The sequence below is a fragment of the Rhipicephalus sanguineus genome, chromosome 4 (assembly GCF_013339695.2).
Source record: "Rhipicephalus sanguineus isolate Rsan-2018 chromosome 4, BIME_Rsan_1.4, whole genome shotgun sequence".
NCBI classification, from domain to species: Eukaryota; Metazoa; Arthropoda; class Arachnida; order Ixodida; family Ixodidae; genus Rhipicephalus; species Rhipicephalus sanguineus.
Genome location: NC_051179.1, coordinates 29,442,351 through 29,465,462, shown reverse-complemented (window position 1 = coordinate 29,465,462; position 23,112 = coordinate 29,442,351). Strand labels below are relative to the sequence as shown.

Genomic DNA, 23,112 nt, shown 5'->3' with positions numbered 1-23,112 from the left:
TCAAACCAGCGAAGAGACTGCAATACTTATTAAATCGAAAATTGACGTCTAAGACGTCAATTTTCGATGTACTGGAGTCAAAAAACAGATGAACAGAAACGTTCGCTTTCGGTTGCAGTGTGTTGGCTGGCCCTTTCTAACTTTTTTTCCTTTTTAACAATTTATCAAACTAATCCTGACAGGGCTTCAGAATAACGTAGCTTTAATAAATGTCTCGCATTTTGTCCATTTTGCATTAGGCTAGATTAATCTCGTATAATCTTTGCTGTGAATGACGATGGACGAAAAATATGAATGCGGCTCATGTCGCACTGTTCAATTCTTGACCTTTGTTTATCAATTGCGCGGTACTTTAAAGCTTGCTCAAGCATCTATTCCCCTTCTTGCGCACAGAGAACAAGCGTCCGCTGGTGTGCGTGCTGTCTGACCGCATCGATGTCGACCGTAACGTGTCCAAGCTCTTCTGCACTCACATCGTGCTCTCGCTGCGTCGCTACGGTCGGCTGGACGCTCTGCAGGACATCACCAAAGGTGAGCGTCCACTGACGCTCCGTGGAGTGAGTGGGCGAGGAACAGCTCGTGTGCTCAAAAAATCAGCAACGTTAAAAGCGTTTCATCAAGGAATGAAAAAAATTAGAGTTGTCTAACAACGGTAACGCCTAGTAAAGCTAGTCACAAACATTGTCATGGTTGTCTTCAGTATCATTGTGCGGCTATGTTTGTGCATTTTTCGCATTACAGCAACTACCAGAAATCAAACATCCTGAAACCAGCGAAATCTCTAGATCTATGGTGGGCGTTTTCAGTAGTACGTGTCGGAAAAGCAAAAGAAAACGAGTTGCAGAATGTAGACAGAGACGTCAGGACATGCTGGCAAGCACATGTTGACAGTTGGCGTCATGCTTCCTGCTAAGCCATATTTTATTCCTTATGCGCAACGTAATCAAGCTTGTCATTCTGTCTCCTTTATGTAACGCTTGTATTGCACTGGGCGACATAACACAACCACTCCAGCATTCCTAGCAGCTACAGCGGTAAGATGTTAACGTAAGTTCCTGTCGTGTAACCCAATGTTATTTTAAACTAGTAAAATTGGTGTGTTCTCACAAAGTCTCCGTTATTCAAGTCTATAAAATATCCACACCTTTACGTGATGAGGCCCTTTACTATAGATTGATCATTAAGTGTAAGTAGTCAGAATAGACAGGGCTTAAATTGCAAACTGCCCTGTGCTCGCTAAACGTCAGTGTTTGAAGCTACCGAACTATTCTCCTGATCTCGTTCTGTTTCTGTAGACACTGCACATATGCGTTTTCCGAAACAGCCAGGCAACAATATAAGGCAAAGAGAAAAGGAGTTTCATTCAAGCTTATTTGTTTGCGTCAGAAATTTAAAACTAGGTCATCATAATAAAAAGATAGGAAAACCGCAGAGAATAAATTGCCTTCTCTCTGGTGAAGAATAGAACCTTAACAGTTGCGCCTTATTCATGCGCTTCCTTTAAAGCCTCAACAGGTGTAACTACATCAAAGCTAAAAAAGTCTGTTGGAATAACAGAACACTTAAAGCAACGCTAAATGAGCTTATACTGATAGTGTGCTTTCTTAGGTTCTTTTTCGATAAGTTATTAGTTTCGGTAATGGCATGATTGGAATAATAAACAATAACTGTCACACTTCAATGTTTTTATTATCTTTTACCGAAATCTCAGCGCCGGCGCATCAGTAAGGCGTCGAATGTTTCCTTTTTTGAACTGTGCCACCAGAATTCAGCAAGTGTTCTTTCAGCCTTCGGCTCTCTCAGTCTGCAACGTGGTTCGTCTTCATCTTAACCCATAACCTATTAATTAGATGCCCGGATGGAGCCTGTTGTCAAACTTTACGTCAGAGTAAACCGGTTGGAAAACATTTTTTTAACGTACGAAGCCTCTTGCCGCTGTAAGTGGGACATTTTTTAGATTGCAGTTTTGTAATCTATAACAACAGGACGAGTATAATTTATTTATAGCGTCTGTTCATCATCCCGAGCGCTTAGCGCCAGCTTATCTCTTTTGGGGTTTGTCGTAGCTGTCGTAATACAAACGGCAGCGTACCAAACCTGCAGAGTCACTCGATGGTGGTGCTAAATGTGCGCAGAGTACGTGGCGCAGCTGCGCAGCGCGGCACCGTCCGGCGCCTGCATTCTGGTGGCGCCGCACGAGAGTGCGCTCGAGCAGAGCCACGAAGGCGAAGCCGTGCGCCTGGCCGAGGCCACCGCGGTGCAGCTGAAGGGAAAGGAGATCGACGGGCTTGCGTTCCTGCATGTGGCCCGCACTAGCGCTGCACTCGTCCAACTCGGACCCACGCTCGAGGTTAGCACTCCACCGTCACGCTGTGTGGTTGAGCTATGCAGAATATCGACGCTTGTCCATCATTGTTATAGTCGCCTACAATATAAGAATAAATACAAGCTCTACCCACAAATGTCACTGTTCCACCCAGGAAGAATTTGCATAGACGTCCCATACAATCGCATTTGCTCATTTCCGTGACGTCAGAAACTTCGCGTGTTTTAGATTGTTGGTGTACCCATACAGACACGTTCGTGTCGCTGGCTTCAAGTCGATATCTTGAACGTCCTGGCAAACTTCATCAGATTCTCACATCGCTGCTTAACCAAAAATATTATTTTATATAGTAACGACGAATCTTTAGTTTTCTATAGGCGTGGCGTTTACATTAGCAAAGAAAAAGTACCTACAGTTCAAAAGGAAACCATCTTGCACGACTCTCTTACATTGGTGACTGACAAGCGCGCCGCGGTTTTGCGGGTGGAGTTCGTATTTAGGCTTAGGTTGTAACCGACTATACTTGTGTAAACCGACTATACTTGTGAGACCTTCGTTTCTGCACTGCGTTTTTAAGCGAAGCATCTATGAGCTGCAGATTTCGGTGACGACGGCGGCAGTGGCATAGTTCGCGAAAAACCCGGCGCCGACGAGTGTACGGAAATGCGGGGGTACACAAATGAGGCCCTTGAAGGAGCACCGGTACGCGCCGTTTTGAAAAAAAATATTGATACTCTGTCCATCGTAGGCTTGTCGCCGATCAGCCGTTTCTGATATGGCAGTCTGATATTTTTAGTGAGGTCACTTGTCATTTCACGTTGCCACATTTCATTGTTACATTTCATTGTTGCATTTCGTTGTATTGCGCATGACCGTCCTTGTTGCCTGTAGCAACAGAAGTGTTGCGCTGCTAAGGACGTCGTGGAAGGTCCTATTTGGATAATGGAGGAAGGAAAAAGTTAGGAGGGTACACTTCACAATGCGAGAGAAGGGAAGAAAGATAGTAGCTCAGGCACGCACGCGCCAATCGCATTTTTTCGATATTGGAAGGGCTCCTAATTTTTTTATTCTGGCAAGTCAGATGACCGCTCTTTGTAGATTTCGTCCTTGCCTACTTTAGAATTTTTATGGTGTTGATAGTTAACGAAGTACTCCGCGGCCATTTATTCGGGTTTTTTTTTCTTTTTTTTTCGTTGTTGTTTTTGTTTTTGTTTTTTCTTACGAGTGGGAACAGACAAAAATTTGTGATTGGTTTTAGCACCTTCTTTCACTACAAAGCGTCTTGCGGACGATAGGAACCAGATGTCGGCTACGCAAAATGGCGTGATACTCAACTGACGCTTCTTCCTCAATTACCGGACTGAGTAACGTTCTGCATGAACTCACATCAATGAATTGGAGATCTCGGTCACAGCTATGAGAACAGTGAACACAACTCTCGCAGTTTTCACGTCCACATCACAAGTTATCACAGTCGTAAAGCCTTCACACTCCTCATATTGACTGCTTACTAAAAGCGTTGGCACTAAATACACGACCATTACTTTAGACAACGATGCGACGAATGAAAGTTCACATACGTGTAAAATGTGTCAATGCACTAATTTCCTTCGTTCCGCCCGCTTCCACTGGTCGAATCAGCCAGTGCTCAACGATGGAAAAGCCCTTTAAAAGGAGTTCATTAAGCAGTCACGCTGCCACTTGCCTAAGTACATAGCTTTGAAGGCTAATGCAGCGTTGCTCGTATTGAGTGATTGACACAGCTAAACCGCTTATAGTTTTGCGATCCTTGGTCATTGTTGCTGTCATGAATTGCATTCACATTCTCCGATCTGTCTAGGTTCTGCACGAAACCTACAAGGCCGCCAACCTCTGCCTGGCTCTGGATCTCCAAATTCTTGACCCGAGCACTCCAGCCGAAGAAGTCGGAAAATCTATTTCTCTGTGGCCAAGTAAGAAGGCGAAACATATTCGACGTAATTATTTTTTTGCTTTTCTTTGTGAAAAAGAACTTCACAAGCACTTGCAAGTCGTGTACTGCACATAAATCCGCTTATTCTTATCACCGCACTCACGAATGTGCCCTTTTGTGACGAATCTTTCGGAGTAACAAAAGCCATTCGAAGCCAACCGAAGCCCACGAGTTCGTGTGTTGCAGGCACCAAAATCTACGGCTGGTAAACATTTGTCATGATGAACATTTGTATGTCATGGTGAACATTTTTTTGCAACCCCCCCCCCCCCCCCCCCCTATAACACCCACCGTCGTAGCTCGGCGGCTGAGGTGTAGGACTGTTATTCTCGAGGACGCGGGTTCGATTCCCGGCCCTGGCGGCCGCATTTCGATAGGAGAGAAATGCAAAACATCCGTGTACTTAGTCTCAGCTGCACGTTAAAGAACTACGAGTGGTCAAAATTAATCCGGAACACGCCACTACGGCGTGCCTCGTAATCATGTCCTGGTTTTGGTACACAAAAAAGTAAATTACATATTCTTAAAAATTATAATAGCTTACAAGTAGTGCGCCGATACGTAAACGAAGTGTTATCAAAGGTCAGGAGATCAGGATATTACACTTGAAAGAAATGAAAGTGCCGATACTCTCTCCAAGATGACCTAATATTCTTCGCTGTTGCTTACGTTGACAGGCACGTTGATTTGCTCGTGGTGAACACGCACTACCCGGGTCGCATGGGCCCATGCCGGGCGATGCCACTAGCTTCCGCAGTACAGCCGGCCCGCTCCTGTATTCCCACCGTGGCCACAGTAAGTCGCCATAATTTATATGAGAGAGGTACATATTATGGAGCACCGCATTAGGAATTTGTTCCGTGATCAAATCAATGTCTTATTCCTCCACTGCCATTAGGAACCCTCCCAGTTATGAAGCGGCCTCTATTCCTATTCATATATACAGAGTAATACATTAGCTATGCAGTTATATAAGGTATTCAGTTATTAACAAAATGGCAATAGCATTGTATTTATTCAATTCATCTTATTTAGGCAGCTTTTCAAAGGGACCGCCTTCATAAGTCTGATTATAAATATTTGCAGAAATTTTTAACGGTTATTATAAAACTACGTTGGACAATATTTAAGGCCAGAAATATTAAGAAGGAATGCGTCGTTGCAGAAAAACAGCAACTCCGTGCATTTGCCACACGATACTCACGAACAAGAGACACTATTTCAACATTAGGAACATAACACGCACACACTGCAAAATAAACACTCCGAGGCAGGAGCTTGTGGAAGCGGCTAAAGGTCTCCCATGAGCCTTTATTTTGTCTAGTTTTAATTCACTCTGGCCGCTGTTGCTCTGCATTCTGTGTCTCTCGCACTTCATAATATGCGGAAAACTTTCGAGCGTGTCTGGCGTAACTGCTACAACAACGCTAACGCGCTCCGCTCTCTGGCAGGACACTGCCGTGCAGTGGCTCAAGGATGTGAGCGAGAAGGGCCTCGCACTGATCTGCCTCTCTGTTGACTTGCGCGTCCTCCGCTTCCGGACATACGGCACGGCGGCACCATTTGGCTCTTGCCGACGCGAGGAGGCGCTGGACTTCCCCAAGGTACTTCGACTGCCTTATTATGCGATCGGTATTAGTGCCCATATTAAGACTATCGATTACATTAAGTATTCCACGATTTCGGTATGAATTTACTTGTAGAATAATTGCGCAGGAAGGTTTAACGTCAGAAGCGCTTCATCAGCATTGCAAGAAAAAAAAATGGAGAGCGCATGACACCTCGTATTATGTATGGCAGACAAAAATTTAATTTTTAAGTAACTGCAACTCTTAATGAAGTATCACGAAATATTAATTTTGATGCGTCCTTCAATGTACTTAAAAATGAAACTAAACAATATTTGATTGATTGTGGGTTGTTCTGCATAACATCGTTTTTACTGTCATATTCTATGTGACACCTGCAAGGACACCTGGCTTTGTATCTCTTTTTTTGTATGTTCTGTTGGGATTTTTTTGTCAGGCTGTAAGGGGACCCGTGGCCTTCGTCATGCACTTCAGCCTTTGACACTCTTCTTTAAAAAAATGGAAATTGAAACTTCACTTCAACTTAAAACATACAACTGGTCTTTAACAATGTCACATATAGTTAGACATAGCCATTCATGCTGCATGAGTCTATTTTTTTAGGCAGATAAAACACGAATTTGTTGCAGCGCAGATTTAATGACCAGATGTTGTTAAGTAGTAAGTGAGAGTAGTGACGGGGCGTGATTTACCTTATTCTTCACCTTGTACTTGATCACCCTCTCGTACGTGCAAGAAAATGCGTTGTTGCTAGGGTGATTGTATTTCATTGCACCTTCATGGCAGGCCTGCATTGGTGGTTCCTGGACGCAAGTGCACAATGTTTCGCGTGACAGCCCCATGTGGCTGGATGGTTACAACCTACAGACTTACGACACGGCAAGCTCCCTTTCTGAGAGGGTAAGCTCAATGCTTATTTCTTTGGTTGCAGCTCAGTTTGTCTGGAACTTCAATGAACTTTTGTCCAGTTATTTAAAGCTAGGTAGAAAGCTGACGTTACACGAAATGCTACCACATTAAGTTATGGCTTGACCAGAAGAGCATAGTATGCAATACCAGTTTGATCGGCATTGCATTAGAAACTCACAGTTTGTGGTACTCGCAACATCTGTAGTATGGGTTTAGCTGGTAAGCCCAAGAGTCATTCATGCAATTTCTTGTCCGATATCTGACGCAGCAAAAGAGGCCGCCGACTTCACTTAACCGTCAACGTTGACAGTAATAGTTGTACTAGTCAGCATGCTTTAATCATTTCATTTTGAACAGCCAGTCGAATGTGCCTAACGTCCACTGATGTTCGTGGTCACATAATTGATCTGTCCTACTTCAGGTTCGGTCGCTGCTTCCCCTTCCGAACGCTGGCATCGCTGCCTTCAACTTGGACTACGAGGACTACGCTGGGGTCTGCGATGGTGGCGTCCCTCAGGCCCGTCTCATGTCACTTAGGGCGGCACTCGGTAATACATTGTAGCAAAACATTGATGCTTACGCAAACGCCTTCAGGTTTCTATGCTCCTAGATCTCAGTGCTCCTTGGTCACAGGCTTTCAACCTGTGAACATATTATCAGAATTCGAGTTCTCATAATCGAACTGTCTCACAATGACGTCATTACCACGTCATTATGAAAAATACTAACGGTCATCAGTTAAATTTTCGTTATGTGAAAATGTAATGTGTACTGTCTGATGAAAATACGTCTGCTGTGTCACTTGCTCGGTTAGTTCTTACCCTGGCACCTGACAGGTGCCTGTTGCAAATTTAGGGATAAATTTCCTCTATTTTGTGTTTTATGTATTTGCTTCCTAACAAGGTCTTTATTTTGTTTCAGACGAGGAAAACATCACTGCCCAGACTACTCTGACACTTGAGGGTAAGTTATCTCTCGTATGAGTAGACGCAGCGATAGAAGGGGCCTTGCGTCAATGTTTGCAGCTACAGAACGTCCACTCGTCTGCGTGCTGTCTGCGGACGTGAAGAACGAGTCCCGCGTGCCGTCGTCCCACTGCACGCATCTGGTGCACGAAGGCGCTCGATACGTCGTACCCGACGAGAAGCTCATCATCCCCGGTAAGCCTATAAAATCGACGCAATTCTTTTAACAGCGGAGCCCAGCTGTGAGAGGGAAGCCTGACGAGAGGGAGAGCATGGGTGAAGCTAAGTGGTTGAGAGGGAAGCCTAGCGTAGCGAGTTGAGCCTGGTAGAGAAAGGGTAGCGACGTGGCGAGGGTGAAGCTGGGTAGAGAGGAGGAGAGCAATGGTGAAGGTATGGCAGGAGCGAAACTGGTGCTGTGGAGAGGAGGAGAGAACAGATGTGCGATTGACTGTGCGAGTGAAAGGAGTCGACCAGTGGTACGTTCATTGAAGTCATAGCGCTGAAAGGACAGGGACCGAGGAAGAGGACACGACGTGTGCTACTCACAACTTCAATTGCTTCAATGAACGTAACAAACCAACTAGCCCAAAAGTCTGTTCTCTTTGACTAATGGTAGCGCGATCTCGAGCATAAGTGGTGCTAGTGAGATGAGGAAGGGTGCGCCGAGCGCTGGCGAAAACGGTGGAAAGGCGCGCTGATGCCATCAGCTACGCTGTCTAATCAGTCTTCGCGACGTTGTCAGTTGAAGCAACGCACAATTTTTTGTTTGTTTGTTTGTTTGCTTCAATGTTGCAACGTCCTCAGTTTCCTGTTTGTAATCTCTTCACTTTTCCTATAGTTTTATTACAGTGCGTCACATCACTCGCCGCCATGACTACGAGCGGCGCTTGTTAACACTCCCAGGATTTCAGGCACAGAAATACGCAAGAAAGTGACGAGTGAGCGACCGCCGCCGTAGCTGAATTGGTAGAGCATCGGAAGCGTTATCCGAACGTTGTAGGTTCGGTGCCTGCCGGCGGCAAGTTCCTTTTTCGTCCACTTTAATTCCTTTCCATTTGTCATAATTAGTACACTACTGTTAAAGGCTACAAATAATGTCCCCTACACCTTCCTTGGCTTCCATGCCTGCTGGTTTCATTATGTTGTGTCTAACAAAGAAACGGGCGAATTGATCCATCCCCCTCCTTTCATTTATCACATTGTTTAGCTATACTTGCAAAATACCACGACTAAAGGATAATGTCGCCTCAATAATCTAAATAATGGCAAATGTTGGCTGGCTGCTGCTAGTCTTCGCTCCGTGCAGTTGCAACAGTAACATTGTCTTCGTTAAATCTGATTCTAATGACTGAATTTGTAAAATAGACATATGCAGTGTAGGCCCGCTAAAGGTTAAGTATCACTTTGTAAAAAAAGAGGGGGGGGGGGGGGGAGGATGTGAGCGTGTAAGTGCACCTTCTTATAAAAGAGAGTAGTTCTTTCGTCATCGTTGACTCAACCTCTTTGTTGTCCAGAGAGCACGGTCAATCTCGCCACGAACCGGAGCGAGCAGCGCCACCTGGTTGGACTAAACGGCAACGAGATGGTTGACTTGCTCATGATGGCCGACGACAGGGAACGACGCGAAATCGCCGCCAGGATGGCCTCCGCCGTACTTGACGCTAAGATGCAGGGACTCGCCATCCTCAACTTCAACAGGACGTCAAAGACGATTGCTAACTTTGGAAGCGTGCTCGAGGTGAGGATATCCTCTGCGCACTTCTCGCAGCATACCTCACGCATTTGTTAATGTTGTTAGGCATTCGTTAAATTTCTCACAGCCTATCTTACGCATTTGTTAATGTATACGTGTCAGTGGCGTCTATTGTATATGCTAACACGCTGCTCACCTGCCTCGCTGCTTCTAATACCCCGGTCACACTGGCAAGTTTAGTGTCATTTTGAGCGAGTGCACTTACGCCCCCAGAATGGCACTTTGGCAGTGCGCTGCTACACGAGAAAGGGAAGTGCACCTTGGAAATGATTGTAATGGCGATGGGTACTTAAGTAGCACAACAGGTATTTGTTATTTCAGGCAATGTTTCTTAAGTAACACTGTGTTACAGCTATAACCAGCCCTTAAAATAAAATTTACGTACAAACACGGCGGCTGCAGCCATTGCATGGCGTGCGCTGGGCATGCCCCTTGCGGTCGGGGCTGTAAACTGCCCGAGAAGAGAATAGCAAAGTAGTTTTTTGTATTATAGTATGTTTTAATGCATAAAAATATTCCTAATAAAGAAAACGATAGTTCAAAAATGCTATGAACGCGGCTTCGGATAATAATTTATGTATTTTGGAGTCACTGCTATCGAGGCTAGACACTCCGTCTCGGCGAAGTGAGTTTGGCGAACGCACTGGCCGGCAAGTGCACTTTGCAGCGAGTGTCACTAAACGTTCCCGTGTGACAGCGTGCGAATGGCACTAGCGGCGAAGTGCACTCCCTCAAAGTGCACTTAAGTTGCCTCGTGTGACAGGGGTATAAGGGTTGTGATATATCTCAAGCCTCCTTTCTACCGCTTTTGCTTATCCTCTTCCGTTGTGCAACGGTTCAATGGGAATAAAGCTTCATTTATTAGTGTATTAACTTGGTAAAGAACACATACAACCTAACCTTAATAAGATATTTGATTCTCGGCATCAGCCAATCGAGGTTTCGCATGAGTTCCACGATAGATCGCCAGATTCTGTAGCGTTCATTATTGTAGTGCCCGAGGCTGCAGAACTAGTTCTATAAAGAGATTAAGCAGTGTTAAGCAAAGAGTGCAATGTTACTAGAGATAAGCAGCCTCCTTTTTGAATGGTACGCCCTTTGTATGGCCTCGTGCAAAAGAGCATGGTGCGCACTTCTACTCTACGTATACTTTTCTATTGCACGACCTAAATTTAATACTTCTCATTCAAAGAATACGACATTTGTGACTCATGGAACAGGAATCTGATAAGTCTGTAGTCACTAATCTCCACCCTGAAGTGCTTTTTCTGAAATGCAAATTTGCACTGCGTGACACGTCCAATACACACAAGCGTTATTGACGACATACCCTGGTGAAATTTACCATATCGTAGCAATTGCCTAGAAGAAAACTGAATGTCTTAAAATTGCATGAGTGAGCACTATACCTTGGCGAGAATGAAACTTGATATCATGCTAAATTACTCAGCTCCCAAATTAAGTCCTAACCGAGTAACTCCCTCTATATGTCTCATGCATTCTGAAGCTCAGTCTTAACTAACAACTTCACGTCATGTAATCTGATAAACAATTGCTTTATTATCGCTTGCGATATTAACTTAAGGGCGTCTTTATCTAATGCAGACTATACGGAGCGTTTTCGCTAAGGAGCTGACTATCATATTCGGTGCTGAAGTTCTGGACTTCAGCCTACCAGTTGAGATCATGGGACAGCGCCTGACAAAAGCAGCTAAGTACGAATGACGCGAAAACGTGGTTACTTCTCGCCAGGAAAACTGACATCCTTGTAAACGTAATGTGATCATCAAGCTAGCTACTTTAACGTAAAGTTAACGTTTCGTATTCATGCTTTGCTGTAGCAATAAATTTGTCCCAATTCCGAGCGGTTTGATAACGTATTTTAGGTGATTATTTTACCGTTTCCGACCCGCCACGGTGATCTAGTGGTTATGGTACTCGACTGCTCACCCGAAGGTCGTCGGATCAAATCCCGGTCGCGGAAACCGGATTTTCGATAAAGTCGAAAATGCTTGAGGCCCGTGTGATTTACGTTAAGGAGCCCCAGGTGGTCGCAATTTCCGCAACTCTCCACTACGGCGTCCCTCATAATCATGGCGTGGTTTTGGGACCTTAAACCCGAACAATTATCATAATTTATCGCTTCCTTTCATATGTGTCACGTTTACTGCGACCTTCCATGATGCTGCGTTAGATGCGCCTCGCCAAGCGCTTAAAAATAGAATCCTTAACAGGAGCTCATAATCGATATGAAGTTATAAGTGAATGCTTTTTTAACCGACCGTGTAGTTTGACAAGCTTCATACGCCACGCTGTTTTCACCCTTAATGGTCAATCGTAAACGCATTATGGACTATTTTTGCTCGTTGCTCTTTGCAGACACGTGGACATCTTCATCCTGCAGACACACTACCGGCGTCCCCGAGGTTATTGCCGCGTCACCTACCCATCGACATACAGAGGAGATACGCCACTCGTTACATTGGTACGTTGGAGCTTGTTTTGCAAGCGGACAATATATGCAGAATGGCATGGCAGTAGTAACAACTATGTAGTTGTAAAAGATCAACGATATCTTTTTGTTTCATTTCTTCAAACTCTTCTCATCATTGCTTAGGCCAGGGTGTTTTCTTTAATATTTTTTTTTTCAATTCAACGCGACGTTTGAAATTGCGTCAAATACAGACGTCAAAAATCCATAGACTGCTTACGCACGACCAGGTATGTTTGGGGGGCGTTAGCTCTTTTGCATCAGGCTTGCACTAGGATCATTCAGAGTTCTTCATGAGACAGAAAGTGCGTCATTTTAAAACTTTTTAAAAGGTCAGTGACGGGCCAATTACAGGCCAGCCGATGCGTGGCCTTCTAATAGCCAATGCGTGGCAACACGACAACTGAACAATTATAGGACTTACCCCCTTATTCTCAAACGATCCTCGACTGGGAGCTCTTCCTTCACTCCACTGAGATGAGAAGAACGCCGCCTCTCGGCTGAAAAAGACGCTACACCACTTCTCAAGAATTTCATTGGTGCGTCTATGAAGCGCAGAGATTACTGTTCGAGGGGTTGCGCTGTCATCGTATTTCTCAATTCAAGTTGAAATGTTGAGTCGATGAACGTTCTATAGTACGGGGGTTAGTCGTGCCTCGTGATTTGTAGCCTTCTATACGGCCTGTAGTGACAAGAGCGGCAGCTGTATACGCCTCTATCTTAAGCACTGTCGTTCACACCTGCGACCAGCACCGGTCGCGCGACTGTTTGCGACTGGCGATCGAAAAACGACTCTACGCGACCAATGTTCACACCTGCGTGCGGCAGATACCCGTCACCACACAGAGGTCACGTCTGCTTTCATTTAAATTGCCCCGTAAAACAAGCTCACGTCATGTTCCTGCACGTCTGATTGGTTCAGAGGTTTGTGACTGTAGTCGCGCTACTGAAAAATCAAGCAGCCAGCGACTGAGACAAGGCAGTCGCTTCGCGACCAAAGCGGCCATTTGCGACCGTTTGCGACTAACCTGGTTGCGCGACCGGTGCTAGTCGCAGGTGTGAACGAGCCTTGATCGTACGAGGTGGAGGCAAAATTTATGTAAGGATGGTAATGCTCTTACATGATGCGCTACAAATAGTTATCCCAAACCCGCATGCGCGCACATTTTAATATCTTCTCAGCATCCCGACACTCGGGTCTTTGCTAGTTATCCGGGACAGGCGGGAGGCGTGGACAAATTCACTTTGTTTAACGTTCGCAGTCGGCAGCCGCTGCGTGGGCCCGGGCTATGGAGACCACCAGCCGTGTGTGCCTCTCCTACACGATGGGCGTGCTTCAGTTCCAAAAGGGAGACGCCATGGGACCGGCCGCATGCGACAACGTTACCCTCCTTGACCGGGCCGAGGTACGTACACCACGCGTACTGGATAAGCAACATTACGCGGTTTACTTGCCCTAATGAAGAGCCGAGCACACATTATAAGTAACGTCCGTTTTGAAGTAACTTCTATTCCGGCACCAACCAACCAAATCAAACGAAAAATAAAATTGAAAAAAGTCAGTTTCACCGCAAGGGCGAAGCAGTGAATGCGATAGCAACAAATTGTAGTGTTACACGAAGTGAGGCTGGCAGCTAACTGTTTTGCATCCGATCTCGCGTAACTACAAAACGCTGGTGTAAGAATACGGTCGCTCCAGGGAGAGATGCTCCCCACAAAGTCACTTCGCGTTGAGAGCGCAGCACGTAGAAGGGTATACGAGCCGCCCGCTGTGATGGCTTTCGAGATAGCGCGCGCGCCAGCGATCGCCACCGCGCCCTTAAATTCAAAGTTCAAAGTTGCTCCTCGCGCGACGTGACACTCCCCCCCCCCCTCGCGTCTTCGCTTCTTCTAAGGCCCGTTAAAGACGGGCGGGGCATTTCCTGTCTGCTTCGACGGCAGGCCTTCCGAGCGGGGTTATGTTATCGCATGCAACCTCCGAGCGATGGGCCGTCTTGTTTGAGCTCTGCTTCGGCCGCGTTCGTCGCCCCCGCTCGCGCGCTTTTACGCGCGGTAGAACATACAATGCGCGGGGGGATCTTATCAATTTGGACTTCATACCGGAAGGACATGACGGCGACGGCGACGGCAACGGCGACGGCAAAAACCCGTCGAGACTGTCCATATAATTTCTATCGCAATAAAAGGCTTAAAGATGGTCGGCACTTAGTAATCAAAGGCTTAAACATGGTCGGCACTTAGTAATGGTAGGCCATTGGCGCCTGGCAAGCGGTGATAGATTTACATTACCATTATTCCTGCAGTATCACATTAAGAAAGCGCGAAGCTTCCTTGAAACTTCCTCGAAATTTCATCACAAATCCACAGACCGCTATATGGCTCCAATGGTTTTACATTCGGTGAACATTGGAAGTGCATAATTCAAGCGTGCTATAAAACAAACTGTTGTTCTTGCAGGCATGCGACGAGAAAGACTGGGAAGTGGACGCAAACAATACCAAAACTCTTTCCGTCATTCGAAAGAAAGATAAATTCATACAGACGTTTGAATCGCCGGAATTCCTGGCCGTAAAGGTGAGTGGCATTTGTGGGTGCGAAGTGAACATAACTTTTAGTTTTAAATTGCTGTAAGCAAGGTTAACATCGTGCAACAAGTTTTCAAGCACATGTACTATTACCCCACAGTCTTCTTTAATGCAAAGCCGTTTATTTGACATTTGGCAGGCGGTATAAATACAGTTCACGTTTTTTGTTAATCAACTTTGTACTCTCATATAATTTACAAGTTGGGCCCCAAGCAGAAATCTTGTGGACGAGGCACGATTAGGCATCGCTGAGTTCCGGCATATTTGGTCCGATGAATTATTCGTCGATATCGTCCGGTTGGCCACCACATAACTAAATTGCCGAGCAGAGTTAGTCCGTTTTGTTTTCATTCATTCATTCGTTCATCATTCATTCATTCATTCATTCATTCATTCATTCATTCATTCATAATTGTGTTCAATTCGAGATCCACAAGAGGCACGGGAGTAGCTGTGCGTTCGCTACACTAAAACATACATACATGATAAGGAGGATGCGAATTTTTTTCTGTTGATGCTACAACGCAGGTTTCACGAACGTTCAGCGAAAATCCAGGGAGCTGCGTGGCCTTGTTCAATGTCGAGCTCGAGGAATCAACGGGCAGCTGCGGCAACACGCGCGCGCGCAAGTTCGCCCGCCTCGCGGTTGTGGCTGAGAGTGAGCGAGCCAAAACTATTCTTTTTTCTTCTGTCGCCTTGTTACTTTTTTGAAGTTGCATTTCTACTGTACAAACCGTGAGAGCGTTTAATGAGAATGCATTTTTTTTTTCCATAGTGGCATATTGAGAAACATCTTACTCGTGGTTAGTTTGTTCATTTTTGCTAATCTAGAGTGAGTTTGCGCGATTGCTGCCGAGTGATAAAAGTTCTCAAACCGCGATTCACAAGCATTTCGTTTAATTTTTTTTTTCAGTATACGTGCCTTGTTGACGCCTCTTCTACGCAACCTAGTGAAATAGTCTTTCTATTATTAATCTATTAATAAGAAAGATGCGTCCAACAGCAAGTTGTGCAGTCCAACTTGATGTAAGAAGAATGGCTAGTGGCTTCAAATTGGCGCGCTGGTCCCGACTATACATTTTTTATATAAACATATAAATGCCGAAAATAACTTTATTATATCATACCAATAATAAAATGACGTTACAAAACTAGTCAGGCAAACTATGCAAGTGATATGCATTTGTATGGCACGACTGCATCGACCTTGACTAACAGTGCAAATACGTTGTCTAAGCAGTTAAAAAAAACGAAATCTTTCACAAAGATTGACGCAGCTAACGTACCTCATAGGTTTATTGCAAATAAGGTCATGTTACGCTGCACACTTTTTTTTTCGCAGAGTACATTGAGCTCGACAGCAGGACCAAGTTCAAACATCAGCTCCTGCCCATGCTGACGAAAGGTGAGGAGCGTGTCAGAATTCACCTTGCTGTGTACTTTGTTCTCCAGCTCGTAACTGATGTTTCAAGTCACGGTTTTAACCGCAAGTTTCGTCCTGTCGCGTGAAAGATATCTTTTATCTATACAGCGTGGACGGTTCAGTGCTGCAAACAGCTTAGGCACAGATTTTCAATATGCGCAGATGTGTGGTTTCATGTGCGTTGCGTATGCATAGTCAATATTCGAGCAATATTACAATAAAATGCCACTTTTTGCAACATTCGTTCGTCGAAACTTCGCTATAATAATGCAGTTGCTATTGGCTTATTTGCCTTTCATTGACGCGGAGGTTGTAACGCAAGGAAATACGTCTAGGATGTGCTTATGATACTATTGTTACATTTGTGAACTCTTTATTCACAGTTGTGCCCAATGACACCGCCGCCAATTTAGCAGGTGAGGTATACGTACTTAAAGCGTAGAAGTGTTTTGTTATATTCGTCACAGAGCATCTCGAGTGCTCAAAAAGAAAATATTTTTCAGGTTACCTTCCACAGTACGCTCATGACCGCCTGGTTGCCTTCAAATGTAAGATTGCATATACGTATATTGTCAAAATAATTTGTAACTGTTCAGAGTCCGACTCCGCTAATTACCTGAAATCAGTGAAAAAGCTACAGCTTGTGCAATGTTTTTCTATCGTCCATAAGCTCGTTAACACCACAGTACACCAACTACAACCGAGCGTTTAGACATTTGTACTTCGTTCGCGTCTGTGCTGTCATCAGCAGCCTATTTTACGTCAGCTGCAGGACATAAACATCAACCAGTGGTTTGTTATGTTGCTAAAATTTTAATCCACTTGTTCGGGTTTCAAAAATTGCAGTGGCTTAGCTCGACTATGCCAGGATATACGTAGCGTTAGCAAAGGTTCAGCTGATTATTCTGAGCTTTCCAGATTGTCTAGGATTAGCTTGATTGTCATGCTTGCTGCTGCTCCAATGACAAACACACGGTATACGTAATATGTGGCACATGCATATTTATTTTTGCTCAACTTCAGGTTGCTTCTTCATTATTCGTACGCTGAGCAGCTAAGTGCCCGGCAACTACTTCGGGATCTGATGACATAAGCTTCTCGGCTCTTCTGCGCCGTTGAGCAGCATTTGCGCTCTCCTTCTCCATGGCGTTACCCACCTGCAAACGCTAAAGTCACTGTAACGGGAAAAGTACCGCGTTCCTTTTCTCTTCGCCGCCGCGCCCTTTCGGCGGCTTCGCCACACAAATGGTCCAGCTCGCTCTCCTCGCTAGTGTCTCCCGGCCGCAGACGCACGGCGCTTTGGAGGGCGATTGTTTTTATAGGCTCAGGAAAGCGTACAGGAACATTATGACGTCCCGTATCATTTTGAGACTTCATCGAAAGCCTATCGAGGCATCGAAGAATGCCCAGGTGAGGCCCTCTTTGCCATTCCCAGCGGGAAAAAGGATGCCAAACCACGGGCTGTGTGGCTGCACAGAATTAGGCGGGAAAGATTTGTTACCACGACTGATACCCGCATTGTGAGGTAAGCGCTTCATTGAGAATTCGCGAATGTTTCGGGGAATTATGGCGCCTACCCTGCACTAGTGCAGCTTGTTTCACGTGGTTGTCGCAGGAGGTTCATGCACAATAACAGTTTATTATGTTCGGCGTAAAATTGACGCCTTTGGGCTCACATATAATGATCAGCGCGCCATGAAAACTGACTGCTACAGATTGGTACTGCCTGACGTGACTGTATGACGAACACAAATAACAGATGGTAGCATGAACATAATGGCTGATGCTGTCGCGGCCGGTTCGCTTGCTTGATATGCCCCGAAATCGGTATTGCGTGATGTGACTGTATGACGAACATAAATACCGTGCGGTAACATGAAAATATTGGTACGCATGTCATGTAAGGCATGATTTACATGCCATGCTCATGACGCACTCGCGGCCGGTTCGCTTGTTTGATATGCACCAAAATCGGTATTGCGTGACGTGACTGTGATGCGAACGTTAATAACAGGTGGTAACATGAAAATAATGGCACGCATGTCATGTATGGCATGATTTACATGCCATGCTCATGACGCACTCGCGGCCGGTTCGCTTGTTTGATATGCACCAAAATCGGTATTGCGTGACGTGACTGTATGACCAACATATATACCGTGCGGTAACATGAAAATAATGGTACGCATGTCATGTAAAGCATGATTTACATGCCATGCTCATGATGCTCTCGCGGCCGGTTCGCTTGTTTGATATGCACCAAAATCGGTATTGCGTGACGTGACTGTATGACCAACATAAATACCGTGCGGTAACATGAAAATAATGGTACGCATGTCATGTAAGGCAGGATCTACATGCCATGCTCATGATGCTCTCGCGGCCGGTTTGCTTGCTTGATATGCACCAAAATCGGTATTGCAGTGACGTGACTGTAATGCGAACGTTAATAACAGGTGGTAACATGAAAATAATGGCACGCATGTCATGTATGCCATGATTTACATGCCATGCCCATGATGCTCTCGCGGCCGGTTCGCTTGTTTGTTATGCACCAAAATCGGTATTGCGTGACGCGATTGTATGACCAACATAAATACCGTCATGATTTTCACGTTACCACTTGTCATTCGTGTTCGTCATACAGTCACCTCACGCTATACCAATTTGGGTGCATTTCAAGCTAGCGAACCACCCGCCATCGCAGCATGAGCGTGGCAAGTAAGTCATGCCATACATGACATGGAAGTCATGATTTTAATGTTACCACCTATCACTAACGTTAGTCATACAGAAATAGCTCGTCATAAAAATTTTGGTATATATGCATTTCATTAAACGACCGCGAGCGCCCCGAAACCATGTCATGTAAATCATGTTTTACATGGCATGTCTGTCATGATTTGCACGTGATAACCAGTCAGTTATGTTCGTCATACACTTTTGTCACGCCATTCTAATTTTGTTGTGTGTCAAGCTATCGAAGCGGTCGCGAGCGCACCATGAGCGTGGCATGTAAATCATGCCGTACATGGCATACATGTCATTATTTTCATCTTATCACCTTAATTTAAATTTGTCATACAGTCATGTTATGTCATACCAAATTTGGTGTACTTCCCATTAACGAAGCGGCCAGTACAGCACAAAGTCGGGAGCGGATAGATAGATAGATAGATAGATAGATAGATAGATAGATAGATAGATAGATAGATAGATAGATAGATAGATAGATAGATAGATAGATAGATAGATAGATAGATAGATAGATAGATAGATAGATAGATAGATAGATAGATAGATAGATAGATAGATAGATAGATAGATAGATAGATAGATAGATAGATAGATAGATAGATAGATAGATTGATAGATAGATAGATAGATACGTACATAGTCACAGAAATTCGCTAAGAAATGCTTCGCATTTAGTAAATGCAGACAGCCGAGCGCGTAAATGCCGCGCAGTTCGCATTTCTTTATCGCGTTAGTACGCGTGCGTGCGCATGTAGGCAAGTGAAAATTGCCGCTATTTCTTTCCTAATCAGTCAGAGAACAACGGTATGCTTCATTCGGGGCTGCAAATGCGCACGCAATGCGTAAAACATGCGTTACTCCACGTGAAATCAACACCGCACCGCCACAGCTTCGGCGGCGCTGGACCAAATATGGCGGCGCGCACGACGGTCGCGGTACTTTTCCCGTTCCAGTGACTTTATCAGAAACGAAGTTACCCCGCACCCTGGCGGCAACTCCGGGAGTATCCGACATATCCGTCTCATCAGTGCGAGGTACCGTTTTGGTCTCTAACGAGGTAGCAAGCGATGCCCGCACCTGCTCCACACACGCTTAGTTCGCCGCGGGTGTTGCGTGCAGCACCATACCTACTATAATGACTGCGCCTCAGTAAGACGTGATTCTGCATAGATTATAGCTCGATTACCGCACGCAATGGTTGTAACGCAATTCATGACCTTGATGTTGTGGAGAACGGGGTCCGCTTATTTTCAAACACCGTCAAGAGTTCGTTACCGAAAGGAATGAGGTGATTGTTTCACTGGGCATCGGTATTGCAAGTTTCAAACTGTGAAGTTCGTATAGTGGCCAATGAAGTATGCTTCATGTTACTGTTCTTCTCAAGAGTGTGGTTGCTATATGACGGCCAGATCTTACGGACTAAGTTTGCTTACAACAACAACGAAGTGACCTGATTTTTGGGTCTGGGGGTCCCGTGCCCACACGGGAACCCCAGGGTGGGCGTTGCACATGATGTGGTGCACCATCACCGCCTCCACCCTCTTACTCTATATTGGAAGGAGGCAACAGCAAATAGTAACCGAATCTGCGACCTCACCTTCTGAGTGGCATTCCCCCAAAGATCCGCCACGTCTCTTTTGATCACGCCCACAGCTTAAGCCATTGTTATAATGCGTACCACCGCAGCGTAATCACCCCCTTATGAAACACCTAATCGATACACTTCCTAATCTATCTTCTGAAGCGAAATGGTGTTTAGCTGCAAAGGCGATAAAAACTCCACACGGCAGATTATGCAGGCTTCAAACAAACTTTCTCTGCACGTCTTGCACGGCCTACGCTTGATTGGGTGCGGCGTGCCTCCGCTGTACGCCGTTGAACCATCCGCGTATGAGCGAGGAGTAGGCAACAACAGAGCTGCAAGCTGCATAACTGAAAACTAGACAGGAGATTAAAAAATAAGGGGGGGGAGGAATTCGGAGGCACAAAGAGAGCTAGCGCATCATTAATTAATTATGCAGCTCGTTAGCTATCCTACCGCGTGCGAGGGAGCTGTACAGGTGTTTACGGGGAGCCAAACACATACAGCGTTCGGTGCATCACAGGAGATAAAACATGCACAAAACGTCACGCCAACGCGCGGCGCGGCAAAGCAGCAACCCGCCGCCACCGCTGCACGGTTTTGCAATTCCAGAGATAGTCGGTAAAAGAAGGTGTGTTTTCAAATATACATACATTTTACTTGTGCAACAATGTTTCTCGACGCTCAAAAACTCTCGCTCGTTGTTTAACAAGCGAAAGTCAGCGCGACGCATTTTAGGCGACATAGATGGCTCGGGTTCAGCCAAGTGATGCTTTCGTCCCGGTGTTCCAGCTTTTGCATAATTACATCGCCACATCAATTTAATATTTACGCTAAATGAACGCGCTCGTGGACGCATCTTATACGAGCGCTAGACGCACGTCACTCAGTGCTACGTTTTTTATCTTTTCATCGTTACAGGTTCCGTGTAGTACATTGTTACCTCACGTTGCGTGAGGTCACAAGGAGAACGCGTGTTGCTTTCGCTTTATATGCAAATTAAGCACGCGAACGGCTGCTGCGAGGTGAAATAGGCATCTAGTTCTCCCTCATTAATTTCACTCAGGTTTTCCTATCGTTACATAGAACTATACCGCAGCATGCTGTTCTGTGATACTATATGTAATTAGCAAACGATGAAATAAAAAAAAGAAAGAAAGCCCTATACTCCTCGGGGAAGAAAAAACAAGTGTTCGAGAGATGAAAGATCTATCTATCTATCTATCTATCTATCTATCTATCTATCTATCTATCTATCTATCTATCTATCTATCTATCTATCTATCTATCTATCTATCTATCTATCTGTCTATCTATCTATCTATCTATCTATCTATCTATCTATCTATCTATCTATCTATCTATCTATCTATCTATCTATCTATCTATCTATCTATCAAATGCAAAAAAAAAAGATACATTGCGCGCCTATTCGCGCAGTGACTGCAGTGCTCCCTAACGTACCGCGTACAAAGGATATGTTTTCCCTCGCGACAGTTCATGACAGCGATAAGCAGACGCAGCGGTTATTGCTTGTGTTGCGTTGGCAAAATGTGCGTCATCTCACAACCACCCCCATCGCCGCTGTCCTGTCGAGGCGGCACACCCGGCCAACTGCTATCGTCGTTTGCACGCGGAACGTTAGGAAGCACTGCAATCGCGGCGCGCATAGGCGCGCAAGCGGGCATGTGACGTGTTTTTTCGCGGGCATCTGCAGTAAGCCGGGATACACTGATACTTAATAGAAAGAATGTTCGAAACTGTCTAATCGGACGCTTTTAAAACATAGCTCATTGGAATTTTTCGCCCAGCTTTGTTGCTTCAGAAGTTAGTTAATTAAAAATGCCTAATTAAGCGCTTAAGTAGAAAACAAAAATAGTGTGACTTACTTCATGCAATAGTCAACAACGTGCATTTGATCGCGTCGTGATAGAGTGCGTCGGCATATTTTTAAACTTTGGCTAGAGATAGCTGGAGCATTTTTCATACAGATGAAAAGTATAAAAATGTAGGGGGTTAGGCTTTGAACCCCCCTCCCCCCCTGCTACACCAGTGTGAGTAGCGGTGCCATATCAGGTGGATCCCGCGGCGACTAAGGTTTACACTCGTGTAAATGCAGTGCGAGGTGAAACGATGATGACGACGACAAACAAACAAACAAACAAACATAATGACAGCAGCGCATTAGAAGAAAAAAAAAACACCTGTGCCCGTACAAACACTCACACATACCCGTAGTTGCAGAACCAACAATGAGCGCGAGTAAGCCTATAATCGAAAATCGCGCCAGCATTTATCGTACTTATACAAGCACTTATAAGATTTATATCTTTTAAGCTATAATCCTCACAAGTTTAGTATGCCGCTATGAAACAATATTATTCAAAATTATATTTTGTGGTTACCCTCTGAGTTTCCAGTCGCTGCTCTGCTAAGCCGGGGGCTTTGCTGCTCATGTGAGATAGTCCGGTAGCGCGTGGACTATACCCTCGTCTACGTTATATATGCCTAAGTTAAAGCTCTTCAATAGATTCAAAGAACTGACAAACACAGTGTAGGCGAGCTAGCATATATCAAAGCCCGCCAGATCGGTGTAATTAGATTCCCACCGCAAAGCGAGCATGGATAAAGTAGGAGAAAGGCGAGAGAGAACCTTTGCTCAGCCCAATCCCCGGATCGACTGACGTCCTTGGGACGATGGGCTTTCTTTAAGCAAACACCGTCTGCTCAAAGATAAACACGTTTGATCCGGATCGGTGA

At 45.2% G+C, this 23,112-nt stretch overlaps 1 protein-coding gene and 1 long non-coding RNA gene across 2 annotated transcripts in view; both read left to right on the top strand.

The window, feature by feature from the left end:
* The first annotated feature begins 397 nt into the window (after window positions 1-397).
* On the top strand, window positions 398-4,270 carry LOC125758385 (uncharacterized). Its single transcript, XR_007416003.1, has 3 exons — window positions 398-531; window positions 2,136-2,350; window positions 4,167-4,270. It is a non-coding gene; the product is annotated as an uncharacterized LOC125758385 (long non-coding RNA).
* A 703-nt stretch (window positions 4,271-4,973) lies between these two features.
* LOC119391106 (uncharacterized) overlaps window positions 4,974-23,112 on the top strand; it is a 159,239-nt gene continuing 141,100 nt past the window's right edge. Inside the window, exons 1-14 of the mRNA XM_037658781.2 lie at window positions 4,974-5,093; window positions 5,750-5,902; window positions 6,674-6,787; window positions 7,218-7,344; window positions 7,718-7,759; window positions 7,822-7,956; window positions 9,276-9,499; window positions 11,120-11,229; window positions 11,894-11,999; window positions 13,268-13,411; window positions 14,463-14,579; window positions 15,119-15,248; window positions 15,933-15,995; window positions 16,397-16,429. Of these exons, the coding sequence (XP_037514709.2) occupies window positions 5,019-5,093; window positions 5,750-5,902; window positions 6,674-6,787; window positions 7,218-7,344; window positions 7,718-7,759; window positions 7,822-7,956; window positions 9,276-9,499; window positions 11,120-11,229; window positions 11,894-11,999; window positions 13,268-13,411; window positions 14,463-14,579; window positions 15,119-15,248; window positions 15,933-15,995; window positions 16,397-16,429 (1,573 nt within the window). The 5' untranslated portion in view covers window positions 4,974-5,018. The remainder of the gene's footprint in view (window positions 5,094-5,749; window positions 5,903-6,673; window positions 6,788-7,217; window positions 7,345-7,717; window positions 7,760-7,821; window positions 7,957-9,275; window positions 9,500-11,119; window positions 11,230-11,893; window positions 12,000-13,267; window positions 13,412-14,462; window positions 14,580-15,118; window positions 15,249-15,932; window positions 15,996-16,396; window positions 16,430-23,112) is intronic.